The sequence below is a fragment of the Bubalus bubalis genome, chromosome 21 (assembly GCF_019923935.1).
Source record: "Bubalus bubalis isolate 160015118507 breed Murrah chromosome 21, NDDB_SH_1, whole genome shotgun sequence".
Lineage (NCBI taxonomy): Eukaryota > Metazoa > Chordata > Mammalia > Artiodactyla > Bovidae > Bubalus > Bubalus bubalis.
In genome coordinates this window covers 48,561,146-48,576,460 of record NC_059177.1, presented here as the reverse complement: position 1 = coordinate 48,576,460, position 15,315 = coordinate 48,561,146, and the positions used below count along the sequence as shown (strand labels likewise).

Below are 15,315 nucleotides of genomic sequence, written 5' to 3'. Positions count from 1 at the left end.
TAAAAAAAAATAATAGGGTTCTGTTCCCTATTAAAATGTCCTATCACTAGACGAACTACATGGCTGTCTTACTATCAAGGTCTCCCCTGCTACCTGGTTGGCCCCACCCTGCATCATTCTCTTTGTTTTTATCACTACCTAACATTTACTTGCTTATTTCTTTAGTGTCTTCCTCCCACCAGTCGTTAAGTTTTTGCCCTTGCTCTATCCCCAACACTGCTCTATTCCCAACAGTGCCCAGGGTTAGTGGGTCCCCAATAATATTTGCCAAAAAAAAAAAAAGTCTGAATGAACTGTGAGTCTGTGTGTTGCACAGTTACTATGGCAGGGCACATTTACTTAATACTCATGACAGTCCTACAGGGTAGGTGTCACTGTCTCCTTACACATTTAGAATCTGAGGTTTGGAGAAATAAAGTGATTTGATCCAAGTCACCAGGCAGTGAGTGTTCCCCAAGAACCTGAGTTTCCTCTACTCAAGAAATTAGGACAAAGGATGAGAAATCCTTCTGGGCAGTGGCCCCCACGGCCTCCATCACTGTCTCACACCTGAGTGAAAAGGGTTAAACCAGAGAAAGGAACTTCCTGAGAGAATGGGATTGTGGCCCAGTCCTGCTCAGTTTCAGAGCCTGTGATGCAAGCCGGGAGCCCAGGGACCAGTGGAGCATCCAAACAGACTCCATCTCTAGCTGAGATCTGGTTTCAGGCAGAAAGATGAGAAAGCTGCACACAGCTCCTCAGACGAGCCCAGGGGTGATCAGGGTGTCCAGGAACAGGTTGGTTGCTCCTTTCTTGCTGATGTTTCTCAACACAGAGTCAGCCATTGAAATTATTTGAATGTATTTTTTTTTCAGGTGAGTCAAAGATTAAAAAAAAAAATTTTTTTTTAAGTGAACTATTAATATAAAGACTTCCCTAGTGGCTCAGGCAGTAAAGAATCTGCCTGCAATACAGAAGACCTGGGTTCAATCCATGGGTCAAGAAGATCCCCTGGAAAAGGAAATGGCAATCCACTCCAGTATTCTTACCTGGGAAATCCCATGGACAGAGGAGCCTGGCAGATTACTGTCTATGGGTCACAAAGAGTTGGACACAACTGAGCGACTGCTGCTGCTGCTGCTGCTAAGTCGCTTCAGTCGTGTCCGACTCTGCGCGACCCCATAGACGGCAGCCCACCAGGCTCCCCCGTCCCTGGGATTCTCCAGGCAAGAACACTGGAGTGGGTTGCCATTTCCTTCTCCAATGCATGAAAGTAAAAAGTGAAAGTGAAGTCACTCAGTCGTGTCCGACTCATAGCGACCCCATGGACTGCAGCCCACCAGGCTCCTCTGTCCATAGGATTTTCCAGGCAAGAGTACTGGAGCGGGGTGCCATTGCCTTCTCCGACTGAGCGACTAACACACGTTAATATAAAATTACTGAAACAAAGGGAGGAGACTGTAAAATCTTGGAATGGAGAAGTCTTCCTGGGTATGTTACCAAACCCAGAAACCATAAGAGAAAAAAAAATTCATTTACATTAAAAATAAAAATTTTATTATGGCTGATTCGAGTTGTATGTATGGCAGAAACCAAAATAACATTGTAATAATTTTTTAAAAAGGAAGAATAAGTCTATATAGAAAAACCCACAGTCAAAATAAAAACAGAAACATAAAACTGTTCAGTTCATTTCAGTTCAGTCGCTCAGTCATATCCGACTCTTTGCGACCCCATGAATAGCAGCACGCCAGGCCTCCCTGTCCATCACCAATCAGTTCATTTCAGTTCAGTCGATCAGTCATATCCGACTCTTTGTGACCCCATGAATAGCAGCATGCCAGGCCTCCCTGTCCATCACCAACTCCCAGAGTTCACTCAAGCTCATGTCCATTGAGTCGGTGATGCCATCCAGCCATCTCATCCTCTGTCGTCCCCTTCTCCTCCTGCCCCCAATCCCTCCCAGCATCAGAGTCTTTTCCAATGAGTCAACTCTTTGCATGATATGGCCAAAGTACTGGAGTTTCAGCTTTAGCATCATTCCTTCCAAAGAAATCCCAGGGCTCATCTCCTTCAGAATGGACTGGTTGGATCTCCTTGCAGTCCAGGGGACTCTCAAGAATCTTCTCCAACACCACAGTTCAAAAGCATCAATTCTTCGGCGCTCAGCTTTCTTCACAGTCCAACTCTCACATCCATACATTCACCACTGGAAAAACCATAGCCTTGACTAGACGGACCTTTGTTGGCAAAGTAATATCTCTGCTTTTGAATATGCTATCTAGGTTGGTCATAACTTTCCTTCCAAGGAGTAAGCGTCTTAATTTCATGGCTGCAGTCACCATCTGCAGTGATTTTGGAGCCCCAAAAAAAGTCTGACACTGTTTCCACTGTTTCCCCATCTATTTCCCATGAAGTAATGGGACCGGATGCCATGATCTTCGTTTTCTGAATGTTGAGCTTTAAGCCAACTTTTTCACTCTCCTCTTTCACTTTCATCAAGAGGCTTTTTAGTTCCTCTTCACTTTCTCCCATAAGGGTGGTGTCATCTGCATATCTGAGTTTATTAATATTTCTCCCGGCAATTTTGATTCCAGCTTGTGCTTCTTCCAGCCCTGTGTTTCTCATGATGTACTCTGCATATAAGTTAAATAAGCAGGGTGACAATATACAGGGGCGGTGGCTGAGAGGAGCTACCCCATGCCCGAGGTCAGGGGCAGCGGCCGAGAGGAGCTACCCCACATCCAAGGAGTGGCAGCTGCGCAGGCGCAGGAGGGCTGAGAGCAGCTACTCCACGTTTAAGGTCAGGAGGAGCAACCTCATCCAAAATAAGGAGCAGCAGCTGCGCTTTGCTGGAGCAGCCGTGAAGAGGTACCCCACGTTCAAGGTAAGAGAAACCCAAGTAAGACGGTAGGTGTTGCAAGAGGGCATCAGAGGGCAGACACACTGAAATCATAATCACAGAAAACTAGCCAATCTGATCACATGGACCACAGCCTTGTCTAACTCAATGAAACTAAGCCATGCCATGTGGGGCCACCCAAGATGAGTGGGTCATGGTCGAGAGGTCTGACAGAATGTGGTCCACTGGAGAAGGGAATGGCAAACCACTTCAGTATTCTTGCCTTGAGAACCCCATGAACAGTATGAAAAGGCAAAATGATAGGATACTGAAAGAGGAACTCCCCAATTGGTCGGTAGGTGCCCAATATGCTACAGGAGATAGAAACTCCAGAAAGAATGAAGGGATGGAGCCAAAGCAAAAACCATACCCAGCAGTGGATGTGACTGGTGATAGAAGCAAGGTCCGATGCTGTAAAGAGCAATATTGCATAGGAACCTGGAATGTTAGGTCCATGAATCAAGGCAAATTGAAAGTGGTCAAACAGGAGATGGCAAGAGTGAACGTCGACATTCTAGGAATCAGCGAACTAAAATGGACTGGAATGGGTGAATTTAACCCAGATGACCCTTATATCTACTACTGTGGGCAGGAATCCCTTAGAAGAAATGGAGTCGCCATCATGGTCAACAAAAGAGTCTGAAATGCAGTACTTGGATGGAATCTCAAAAATGACAGAATAATCTCTGTTCGTTTCCAAGGCAAACCATTCAATATCACATGAAATTGTAACTGGCTACAAACAATATACTTGCAAATCATTTCAAAATAAAGAGTTTATTTCTTTTATATATAAAGAACTCTCATAAATCAATAAGAAAAAGACCAATGGCTCAGTAAGAAGACTGGGCACAGGATACAAAAAGACCATCTATAGGAAATGAACTGCAAATAATGTCTCTCAAATCTGTGAAAAGTTGGTTATCTTCTCCTATTAAGTGAAAGTCAAACTAGACTTGCATATTTTTTACTTATAGGTAAAAATTAAAGGTATGTCTGTTCAGTTGCTCAGTCGTGTCGAGCTCCTTGAGACCCCATGGACTGTAGCCCAGCAGGCTCCTCTGTCCATGGAATTTTCCAGACAAGAATACTGGAGTGGGTTGTCATGCCCTCCTCCAGGGGATCTTCCCAATCCAGGGATGGAACCCACAACTCCTGCATCTCCTGCATTGACAAATTAATTCTTTACCACTAGCGCCACCTGGAAAGCCCTTAGGTAAAAATTAAAAACTTTATTACAAAACTGCAATGGTCAAAGGATGGGGAAATAGGCTGATTGGTGCCACCTTCGTGTAGGACAATATCTACAAATTATTACATGTATTCCCTCTCCCGCTTTTTCTTTTAAATTGTGAAATTCACATAACATAAAATTAACCATTTTATACTGAGCCTGTGCACCACAACTAGAGAGTCCACGCATTGCAATAGACGCATGCTACAGACTCAAGAGAAGCCAAATTATCTAATTAAAACAAGCAGACCCTAAAGGGACCTCCTTGGTGGTTCAGTGGTTAATGAATCCACTTGCCAGTGCATGGGACATGGGTTTGATCCCTGCTCTGGGAAGATTCTCACATGTTACAGGGCAGCTGAGCCTGAGTGCCACAACTACTGAATACCACCACCACCACACCACCAACCCCGCCTAGAGTCTGTGCTCTGAAACAGGAGAAGCCACTGCAACGGGAAGCCTGCAATGAAGAGTAGCCCCCGGTCGCCACAACTAGTAAAAGCCTGAGCTTTTACTAGAGAGTTCACATGCCACATCTAAGTCCAGCACGATGAAATAAATACTACATTAAAAGATTAACCATTTTAAACTGAACAATTCAGTACATTCACTATGTTGTACAACCACCACCTCTATCTAATTCCAAAACATTATTTATCACTCCAAAATAAAACTCTATGTTCATTAAGCAGTTACTTCCAATTCTCCCCTACTCTCAGCCCCTGGCAACCATCAGTCTCCTCTCTATTTCTATGGATTTACTTACTTTGGATATTTAATACGTTGTTCAGTCGCTCAGTTGTGTCTGACTCTTTGGTGACCCCATGGACTGCACGCAGCACGCCAGGCTCCCCTGTCCTTCACTATATCCTGGAGTTTGCTCAAACTCATGTCCATTGTGTTGGTGATGCCATCCAACCATCTTAGAAACATAAAATATGTGAGCTTTCGTGTCCAGCTTCTTAATATAATGTTTTGGAGGCTCATCTACCTTGTACAATGTATCAGCATTTCATTCTTTTTATGGCTGAATAGTATTCCATTGTGCATATGTGCTACTGTTTGTCCATCCATTCATCCAGCTGATGAACAACTTGGGTTGTTTCCAACTTTTGGCTGTTATGAATAGTGTTGCTGTGAACAATGAATGCCTTTGATGCCACAATTCTGTTAGTAGGAACTGATCCTACCAATATGCCCACACAAAAAAATAGAAAACTATGCAAATGTTCACATTGGGGGACTAGCTACATAAAGTCTGCATGTTTGCAGAGACTGCTCAATAGCCCTCACAAGGAACAAGGCAGCTCTTGAAGAACTGATGCAAGCAAAGATAAAGGTATCTTTATGAAAACTGCACATGCAGGATACAGTGTAGAGTATCCTATCATTTGTGTATGTATATACACATATATGTGTATGTATATATACATATATATATATATAGCCCACCAGGCCTCTGTCCTTGGGATTCTCCAGGCAAGAATAGTGGAGTGGGTTGCCATTCCCTTCTCCAGGGAATCTTCCTGACCCAGGGATCAAACCCAGGTCTCCTGCATTGCAGGCAGGTTCTTTACTATCTGAGCCACCATAGAGTTACAGTTTTTTTACCCATTCATTCATTGATGACACACGTTTTTTCCATGTCTTGGCTATTGTAAATAATGCTGCAATAAACATGGTGGGGCAGATAGCTTTTTAAGGTAGTGATTTTGTTTTCTTCAGATAAATATCAAGAAGTAGAATTGCTGGGTCATACAGTAGTTCTAAATTTAGTTTTTTTGAGGAACCACCATACTGTTCTCCTTGGAAGGAAAGTTATGACCAACCTAGATAGCATATTGAAAAGCAGAGGCATTACTTTGCCAACAAAGGTCCGTCTAGTCAAGGCTATGGTTTTTCCAGTGGTGAATGTATGGATGTGAGAGTTGGACTGTGAAGAAAGCTGAGCGCCAAAGAATTGATGCTTTTGAACTGTGGTGTTGGAGAAGACTCTTGAGAGTCCCTTGGACTGCAAGGAGATCCAACCAGTCCATTCTGAAGGAGATCGGCCCTGGGATTTCTTTGGAAGGAATGATGCTAAAGCTGAAACTCCAGTACTTTGGCCACCTCATGCGAAGAGTTGACTCATTGGAAAAGACTCTGATGCTGGGAGGGATTGGGGGCAGGAGGAGAAGGGGACGACAGAGGATGAGATGGCTGGATGGCATCACTGACTCGATGGACGTGAGTCTGAGTGAACTCTGGTAATTGGTGATGGACAGGGAGGCCTGGCGTGCTGCGATTCATGGGGTCGCAAAGAGTTGGACACAACTGAGCGACTGAACTGAACTGAATACTGTTCTCCATAGTGGCTGCACCAATTTACCTTCCCAGCAACAATACATGAGAGTTCCGTTTTCTCCACATCCTTCCAGCACTTGTTGTCCCTGGTCTCACATGGTTTGGTTTTGCTTTGCATGAACATGCACAGCATGCCCTTGACATCTCTGGAAGGATGCACTAGAAAGGAGTACCATTGTTTGATTTCAGGGAAGGAAACTGAGTCATAATGAAATGTATTAAATATTTTAAATTAAATCTAAAATCTTGTTAAGAACAGATATGGAATTCAACAAAAGCCCATTGTGAGTGAAAAAAAAAAAAACACAGCCTAAAAATGGCCCTCTATTCCTCACAGGCCAGCTGGGTTAGCTGAGGAGAGGTCTCTGGCCAGGAGGGGGCAGGCTTGAGTTCGTTCGAGCAGTTGGGAGAAGGGTGTCACTGGAAAGTGAGGAATGGCAACTTTCACTTTTCACTTTCCTGCACTGGAGAAGGAAATGGCAACCCACTCCAGTGTTCTTGCCTGGAGAATCGCAGGACGGAGGAGCCTGGTGGGCTGCCGTCTATGGGGTCGCACAGAGTTGGACACGACTGAAGCGACTTAGCAGCAGCAGCAGCAGCAGGAGGACTCAACCCAGAAACAAAGACAGGCCCACCCCAAGGAACCTCACCTACAACTTCAGACACTAGACACAGAAGAGCCTGGAGGCTTCTGGAGACAGAAAAAGGCAGACACAGGCCATTCCAAAGTCCTGGGAGTGATGGGGCACTGGATTTCAGCAGCAGTAACAGCCAAAAAAACAATGACAGGGCAGTCAGAAAGAATTCTGGACCAAAATATTAAATAAAAAGCAAAGGCAGGGACTTCCCTTCTCTGATGGTGCAGTGGTTAAGACTCCATGCTCCCAATGCAGGGGTCCAAGAACTAGATCCCACCCATTGCAAGGAAGATCCCACATGTGCAACTAAGACCGGGCACAGCCAAATACATTTTTAAAAAAGAAAAAGCAAAGACAGAATACAAGCTCTTTCAGACTTACAAGGACCCAAAAAAATGACCAGAATCCAGTCAACCTTTCTTAGACATACCCACCACTTTGCTGAAGCAAAATAACAGAGTAAACCAAGAGAATCAGTCTTGGGATCCAGACAAGAGCAGAGGCTCCCGGGAGCCTATGGAGCCATAGAAGCCTGGGTAGCACTGGAGGAACGCTCAGGCCCCCTTGGAACAGGGAGGATGGGATTGCCATTGGATTCTACATGGCTCTGAAAACTCAAAATAGTTAAGGTGGGCAACAGACCACCTGTGACTCCTGGCTGCCAGGAGCGTCTCTGAATACACCTGAGAGAACAGGATTTCATCCACCTGGGGAGTCTGAGATGATAAGTGTGGGGAATAGACTGTTTGCATTGTTGCCTCTGGTTTTAGGCTTTAAAAGCCTCTGAGCCATTGGCTGATGGGATGAGGCGGTCACCCCACTGATAGAATTGGGTTTGCCCCACTCTGGGTCACTGGTGCATTTTGTCCCAATGACAGGTTGTAGCTCAGGTGTCCTTTAGAAAGCCTTCTCTTTGTCCCCTTCCCCTTTGAAGGCTAATTCAAGCACCATCCGCTAGGACTTCCCCATCACTACAGGTGAGCTCATTTCCATTAGTGCTCTTCTCTTGCTTGGGGTCTGACACACCAAGTTGGGGACAGTAAATTAGCTCCCAGGCTAATTTAGCTTGGCAGTAAATTAGCTTCCAGGCTAGCTGGAACTGAGTTACTTGAGGGACAGCTTGTTGGGCACAGCTCCCCTGCCCCAGGAACCATACTCTGTGGGTGGGGGGAACTCCCAGTGGGGCAGGGTTGGCCTCCAGGAGGAAGTAAAGACCAGTGAGCAAGTGCTGGGCTTAGGCATGGAAGCGAAGGTAGGGACTGCTCCTGTAGCGCACCCCCCCCCGCCCCCTCCCCTGCCCCAGGGCCCTGGGTTGTGGGGTCTCAGGGGCTTTGAGTGGTCAGGCCTGTCTTCCCAGAGGAGGAAAGGGGAAGAGAAATCCCCTGTGGGGGCTCTGAGTCAGCTGCACTGTCATAGTGGAAACAGCACAGCTTTGGGTGTCAGGACACTTCCCCTCTGTGGGCCTCAGGAGTCCTTGTTATGAGATGGAAGTAACAGTCCTGCATAGGAAGTTGGGCTTCAGTGGCAGAGGGTGACAAAGCACTGTGTTAACATGCAGGTGTGAAGGGGGACACAGCTGCAGACCCCATGGTGGTAGGCAGCCAGGAGTTAAGAGGCTTACAACATCTTGCCCCCAGCCCAGATGAAAGTCTTTCACTTCCCTTAGTCACAAGTCTCAACTCTGACTAGTTGGTATTTCGGGGTCAAGGATTCTGTTTGCCCATCAGTCACTGAACACTCTAGTGAGGCCCCTGCTGTCTGTCTAGAGAGGCCATCTTGATTGGAGGCACAGTGTTTACAAGACTTGGCCTTGAGGGTGGGAGTGGATGCTCAGGATAAGGAAGGCCAGGGTGACCACCAAGCCCGGTCTGAAAGTGGAGGGTGCCAGGCCAAGTGGGTGAGGCACGCAGGTCACCTGAGGGAACACTGTGCTCTGAGCCTCTTACTCAATGTGTCAGGCGTGTGACACCTCCAAGTACATCTTGTTCCCATCTTGCCCTTGTGTAAGGTTCCGGGCTAGCAAGAAGAGGCCTGAGCCTCTGCCATGGACATTGATCCAACCTAGAGGCCCTGGACCCCTACAGCCTCCCTGGGCGGGGAGGAGGCACTTTCCCTCTCAGAGGCTCGTGCCCCGTACGGGCGGGTGAACTTCAGTCTGCTCAGGTTCCTGGGTGAGCGGAGGCCAGCCTCTTTGTCTCTCTAGGCTCAGTGTTCTTGCCTGTAAAGTGGGGTTGATAACACCATCGGCTTGTCGGTAGGTTTGATGGCACCCAGGCCGCGCACAGGCTCCCTCCCGGGCGGCGGGGAGGTTGGGGTGTGGGGGCGTCGCCGCGCAGCCGGCTCCGCCCCGCCCCTAGCCCGCTTCCTCCACCCGGGGTTAGCGGGCGGTGCCGTCGGCCCAGCCTCTCGCCCGGCGCCCAGCGGGCAGCCCCCAGCCAACGCGCCATGTCAGCCGACTGGTTCCGGCGCCGCTTCCTGCCGAGGGGCCCGCTCCCCGCGCCGCGGCCACCCCGGCCCCGCACCAGCCCCGTGCCCTACCGGCGGCCCCGCTTCCTGCGCGGCTCGGGCTCCAGCTCCGGCACCGCCGACGCCTCGCGCCGCCCGGACGCCCGGCCGGTGCGCAGCCCGGTACGGGGCCGCTCGCTGCCCTGGAACGCAGGCTACGCCGAGTGAGTGCCCCGCCCCAAACGGGCCCCCGCCCGAACCTCCCCACTCCCCGCGAGTCTTATCCTGAGGCCGCGTCCCCCACCCCATGATCCCGCCCGGGGTCCCGTGCTGATGACTGAGAAAACAGGCTCAGCTGAGTGAAGGATCCCGCGCCCCCGACCTTGTGGATAACTTCCTCTGGTCCCTCCCGCATCCCATCGGGAAGGACCTGCCCCCTCAGCCCAAAAGCCTACCCCCTCAGGCTTCCAAAAGAGGTAGTGTCACTGGGCAGAGGTCCAGCGTTCTGGGCTTTGGAGAGTCCTTCCGCTCCTCACACACACATCTCACCCTGGGTTATGGCTGAGATGGGGCAGTGGATAGGCAAGGAAGCCTCACACCTCCCTAGGCAGACTTGCCCTTACCTCCCAGCCCAGGACAGCAGGTAAGCTCCAGAGGGGCTGAGTCCTGAGTTTTGCCTTAGCTGTGAGATCACTGAACAGTTTGCAAACTACCAGCATTTGTTTGTCCAGGTGTGTGTTAGGGACAGCACGGTGGCTATTGCTCCAGAGGGAGGGCTCCCTTCTATGTTTCAACTGTTCTCTGTGCCCATGGGGGCAGAGGTGTGTCCCTAAAAGGGTCACTGATCACGTCCTGGCCTCAGAATCATCAACGCAGAGAAATCTGAGTTCAATGAGGATCAGGCAGCCTGTGGGAAGCTGTGCATCCGGAGATGTGAGTTTGGGGTTGAAGAGGACCAGGAATGGCAGACCTTGTGCTCAGAGGAGGTGAGTGCAGCTGAGCCTGAGCCCCTCTTATAGACTGGGGCCAGGACTGCAGACTGAGGTTCTTGCCCTAGTGCCCCATTTTCAGCCAGGGGACAACTAGGGAGGCCAGGCAGATCCTGATGCCAAGCCCTTCCTGTACAGTTCCTGACAGGTCATTACTGGGCACTGTTTGATGGGCACGGCGGTCCAGCTGCAGCTATCCTGGCTGCCAACACTCTGCACTCCTGCCTGCGCCGGCAGCTGGAGGCTGTGGTAGAGGGCATGGTGGCCACTCAGCCCCCCATGCACCTCAGCGGCCGCTGCGTCTGCCCCAGTGACCCCCAGTTTGTGGAGGAAAAGGGCATTCGAACGGAAGACTTGGTGATCGGGGCTCTGGAGAGTGCCTTTCAGGAGTGTGTGAGTGTGACCTTTGGCTGGGGAAGGAGGGAAGGTTTTACCCCCAGGGATCTGAGGGACTCTGGGTTAGGGGGCGTCCCTGCACTTAATTGTGATCACCCTGGATCTTCGGATTGAGGATAAAATCGGGTTAGGCTGTTATTAAGCAGTCATCATAACCTCTCCTATTTTCCCAGCACCTCCTATTAATATGTGCTAGGTGCTTTTACCTGTATTATCTCATTGCACATCCTTTAGGTCCCTGGTTTCTCTTCCTCACTGTTTAGAATATGACTTCCATACCTCCCCAAGGATATATTTAGATCTCCTGACCACAGGGATCCTGGAGTCATAGCTAGACTTTGGGCAGGGACTGCCATGCTTGCTGGTTGGGAAGTGCGCTGTAGGGTGGGGGTTGGGGACACTGGCACGATGGCAGTACAAGCAGCAGCTAAAGCAGCCTTGGTTTGCCCCAGGATGAGGTGATCGGGCGAGAGTTGGAGGCCTCAGGCCAGGTGGGTGGCTGCACAGCCCTGGTGGCTGTGTCCCTGAAGGGAAAGCTGTATGTGGCCAATGCTGGGGACAGCAGGTGAGTGAGCCCTGGAGGGTGGGCAAGGTGGGGCAAGCAGATGGGCAGGAGAGGTGGGGAGACAGTGAAAGGGGGCTGGAAGTGGAGACAGAAATGAGGAAGATTGGCTGAGTTGTTTGTGTACTGGGCATGTGTCAGATGCCAGAGGGGGCAGGGACTAGGTCAGACGGTTGAGGCTTTACCCTGCAGGACTTAAGCAGTCATGGAGGGGCTTTGAGCAAGGGATTGGCATGGGCAGAACTGGCCCCTGGTGGTTGGAGGAGGGGCCAGCAGGAGGGAGGCCATGGGTAAGGATGGAGGCTGCTCCACAGACCTCTCCGTCTCCTCTAAAACTTCATCCAGGGCCATTCTGGTGCGGAGGGATGAGGTACGGCCCCTGAGCTCTGAGTTCACCCCAGAGACTGAGCGGCAGCGGATCCAGCAGCTGGTAGGTGCTCTTAGTGGAGGAGGATGTGGATGGAGCCCCAGCTCCTGGGCCACCAGAGGGAGCCTGATCTGAGCAAGGCCTCCCTATCCCAGGCCTTTATCTACCCTGAGCTTCTGGCTGGTGAGTTCACCCGACTGGAGTTCCCTCGGCGACTGAAGGGGGATGACTTGGGGCAGAAGGTCTTGTTCAGGGATCACCACATGAGTGGCTGGTGAGTGAGGTGGGGTTGGGGACACTGTGGGGAGGGCCCTGGGGTCCAGGCTCAGCTGGGTGGCCTGGGGCAGTCCCCTTCCACGAGGCAAGGTGGGCCTTGTTGGCCTGGGTTGATGCTGGGTCTGCTCCTGGTAGGAGCTACAAGTGTGTGGAGAAGTCGGATCTCAAGTACCCACTGATTCATGGACAGGGTAGGCAGGTCAGTGAATGGCCACTCCGAGAATCCCTCTTGAATCGCCCCCTGTGGAGGTGGGAGCTCCTTTGTCCCTCGTGGGGTGGGGGGCCTTGGCTGAGGTCCTAGGGGCTGCTCCAAGGTCACAGGACGTTTCTCCCTCAGCCCAGGGGCCCATGGGTCACAGTCCACCTCTGTGTACTTTACGTGTACATTTTCTGGGGCTGTTTGCTATCTATCACCTCACACCTCTATTATTTCCAGGCTCGGCTACTGGGAACCCTGGCCGTCTCCCGGGGTCTAGGAGACCATCAACTCAGAGTCCTGGACACAAATATTCAGCTCAAGCCCTTCTTGCTATCTGTCCCACAGGTGAGGGGGCCACAGCACTTCCATCTGCCCAGAAAGGCAGACAACTCAAGGTTGGCGGGAGCTAGGAAGGGAGCAGTGAGGAGACCTCAGACTTACCTTGCAGGTGACTGTGCTCGATATGGACCAGCTGGAGCCCCAGGAGGAGGATGTGGTTGTCATGGCAACTGATGGGCTCTGGGATGTCCTGTCCAATGAGCAAGTGGCATGGCTGGTGCGGAGCTTCCTCCTTGGCAACCGAGAGGACCCACACAGGTACTGTAGTTGCTGGGATCTGCCTGGACCTGGGTTAGTACCAGCAGCAGCATTAAGAAGTACAGAGAAGACAACACAGCAGAGGAGTCCGGCTAAGAACAGTTGGCCAGGACTGGAGCTACCTCAGGTTTCCTGGGGGTGACTGTGGGTCCTCAAATTCTCTGGGTCCATACTCACATGGTCCACACAGTCAGACTGTACTGCTTGAGTTCTCAAGTGTCCAGTGAGAACTGGGTGAGCTCTCCCTGAGGGCTGGCCTTGCCTCCTTGATCAGGCCCCAAAGTACATCTGCAGGATGGTCCCCACAGGTTCTCGGAGCTGGCCAAGATGCTGATACGCAGCACACAGGGGACAGACGACAGTCCCATACAGGAAGGGCAGGTGTCCTACGACGACGTCTCTGTGTTCGTGATTCCCTTGCACCACCACGGCCAGGGGCACAGTAGCCGCTGAGGATTCAGATACCGCATCCCAGAACCACTAAGGGGCCAGGTGCGATATGGGTATCCCTCCACCACGGTCAACAGCAGGTCTGCCTGCCCCAGTCCCAGACCGAGCCCTGACCCCAGGCTATTTCAAGGTGCGCATTTCTACAAGGCAGTCAGAGCTGGAAGAACATAGGAGTTCCCCAGGTCCCCACCCCTGCCAGGCAAAGAACGCTACTGTCAATAATAACGTCTGGCAGAGTCACTTTACATTAGGAATCCACGGAAGGCTCCTCGGAGAGGATCCTGAACAGCCTCAATACATTATTCCCAAATGGGGACAGCTGGACTAAGTGCAGTGGCCAAGGATGCCAGAAAGGGCAGACAGCCTGTGGTTGGATCCAGGTCTCTAATGCATGAATGTCACTGAGATCCTACTCTGCTCCCCTCTGTGCTGGAGGAGAGGCACGGACCCAGGGGCTATAGTTGGGGGAGAAACTAACGGGCAGAAGGAGCCCCAGAGAGGTGGCTGAGTGGTGAATGCCCTCGTCACTGCTCCTGACTGCTCCTCTCTGGCCCCAGCCCTGCCCAAGGCTGATGCCTCAACAATGCCCTTGTTGCTTCCATCACCTCCCTATTAAATGTTTATATGCAGAGAACCCTTGTGAATTGTCAATTGCTGTAAAGCTCGGCATTATAGTACACTTTTTGCTTTTTCTCGTTCTCTTCTAAAATAAAAAATCAGTCTTAGCCTTAGCTCCACCTTACAAATTTCCTATAATCAGCACTGTTTTCTCTGCAGCCTCCCTAGTTCCCAGCTTGGGATGAGCCCCAGTGAGAAAACTGCTGCCCGGGAGAACAGAAGGGAGGGTCCCCACTGCTGGCTGTGAGTTCTGGGCTTGAGGTACCAGAGGGAATGCCTTTGGGTTTTTAAAAAATGCAAATTATAGTAGTTTTAATATAAAGTTTACAGTAAATTTAGAATAAAGCTAGACTTACTGACTGGAGACAAGTTAGTTGGGGCTCCAGAGCTTGCTATTTGATGCGTAGTTTAGTTCTTCAACTTCCTCACAAGACCCCTTTTTATCATCCAGCACTGGCCAAGGCTCAGATGCTTAGTATTTGTTGAATTTCATAACCTCAGCCTTATCTAACTCCTCCCTCATCTACTCGTACTTTGATTTACAATTGAGATAATTCTTACCAGGCAACTCACAGCCTTAAACTGCAGCCAGAAAGGACAAGGACCACTAAGCCCCAATATGATGGTGAAACTTGTTTATTTAACACACTGGGGAGGCTCCCAGACCTCCTTTTCTGCCCATTAACTCACTTTAGACTCCATTTCCTACAAGTTCTCTAGGGAAGAGATAGGATAAACTATGAAATTACTCACTTTTTACTGTCATATTCCATAGCCCTGCACTTATGGGCCTACCTCTGTCCACAGCTGGGTCATGACCAACTGTGGTTAGCCCCAGCAGCTCTGGGCACCCTCTCCAGGACTCTAGTAAGACATCTGGCATGCACAACTGTGCCCTACCGCCCTGCAGTTTTACTTCCTATTTCTTCAGCAGTCCCCACCCTCCACTCCCCCCTGCCCCCAGCAAAGCTTTGTAAGCGGTATCCTGTGCCTGCCAACCCACTACCCATGTCAACTACTCAGCCAGCTCGCCCACAGTCTGCTTTGCTTCTCACATCACAAGGCTGAAGCCCAGGAAGTGGGCAACGGTAGGTCTCTCAACTGCAAACAAGCCAAACCGACCGAAGTGACCACTGCAAAGGCAGCCACGGTCACCTGCGTGTTCATGTCTCTCAGCAGAGCCAAAAACCGCAGTAGCCCTCATGGCAGGCCGTGAGGAGGGGGACCTCCTCCTCCCTGAGCAGTCGTGTTGACAGCCTGTGCGTGGCCTGCTGACGCTCCCTCTGCTGCCCTCCAGAGCCTTTGGTCAACCTCTAATGA

At 50.5% G+C, this 15,315-nt stretch overlaps 1 protein-coding gene across 2 annotated transcripts; it reads left to right on the top strand.

The window, feature by feature from the left end:
• The first annotated feature begins 9,456 nt into the window (after nt 1-9,456).
• On the top strand, nt 9,457-14,011 carry PPM1M (protein phosphatase, Mg2+/Mn2+ dependent 1M). Of its 2 annotated transcripts, none has more exons than XM_025272548.2 (10): nt 9,457-9,765; nt 10,404-10,527; nt 10,669-10,923; nt 11,379-11,491; nt 11,834-11,918; nt 12,011-12,129; nt 12,267-12,330; nt 12,568-12,675; nt 12,779-12,927; nt 13,236-14,011. In XM_025272548.2, exons 1-10 carry the CDS (start codon nt 9,542-9,544, stop codon nt 13,378-13,380), a joined length of 1,386 nt encoding a protein of 461 aa, XP_025128333.2. In that variant the 5' UTR covers nt 9,457-9,541; the 3' UTR covers nt 13,381-14,011. The 2 variants fall into 2 exon arrangements, with proteins under 2 accessions (XP_025128333.2, XP_025128334.2); XM_025272549.2 differs by lacking the exon at nt 9,457-9,765 and adding an exon at nt 9,801-10,184.
• Nucleotides 14,012-15,315: the final 1,304 nt, after the last annotated feature.

Coding starts and splice junctions, on each gene's coding strand:
- PPM1M (XM_025272548.2), top strand. CDS start 9,542: ATGTCAGCCGACTGGTTCCGGCGCCGCTTCCTGCCGAGGGGCCCGCTC. Junction 12,331..12,567: donor TTCATGGACAGGGTAGGCAG/GTCAGTGAATGG, acceptor TATTATTTCCAG/GCTCGGCTACTGGGAACCCT. Junction 12,676..12,778: donor TCTTGCTATCTGTCCCACAG/GTGAGGGGGCCA, acceptor CTTACCTTGCAG/GTGACTGTGCTCGATATGGA.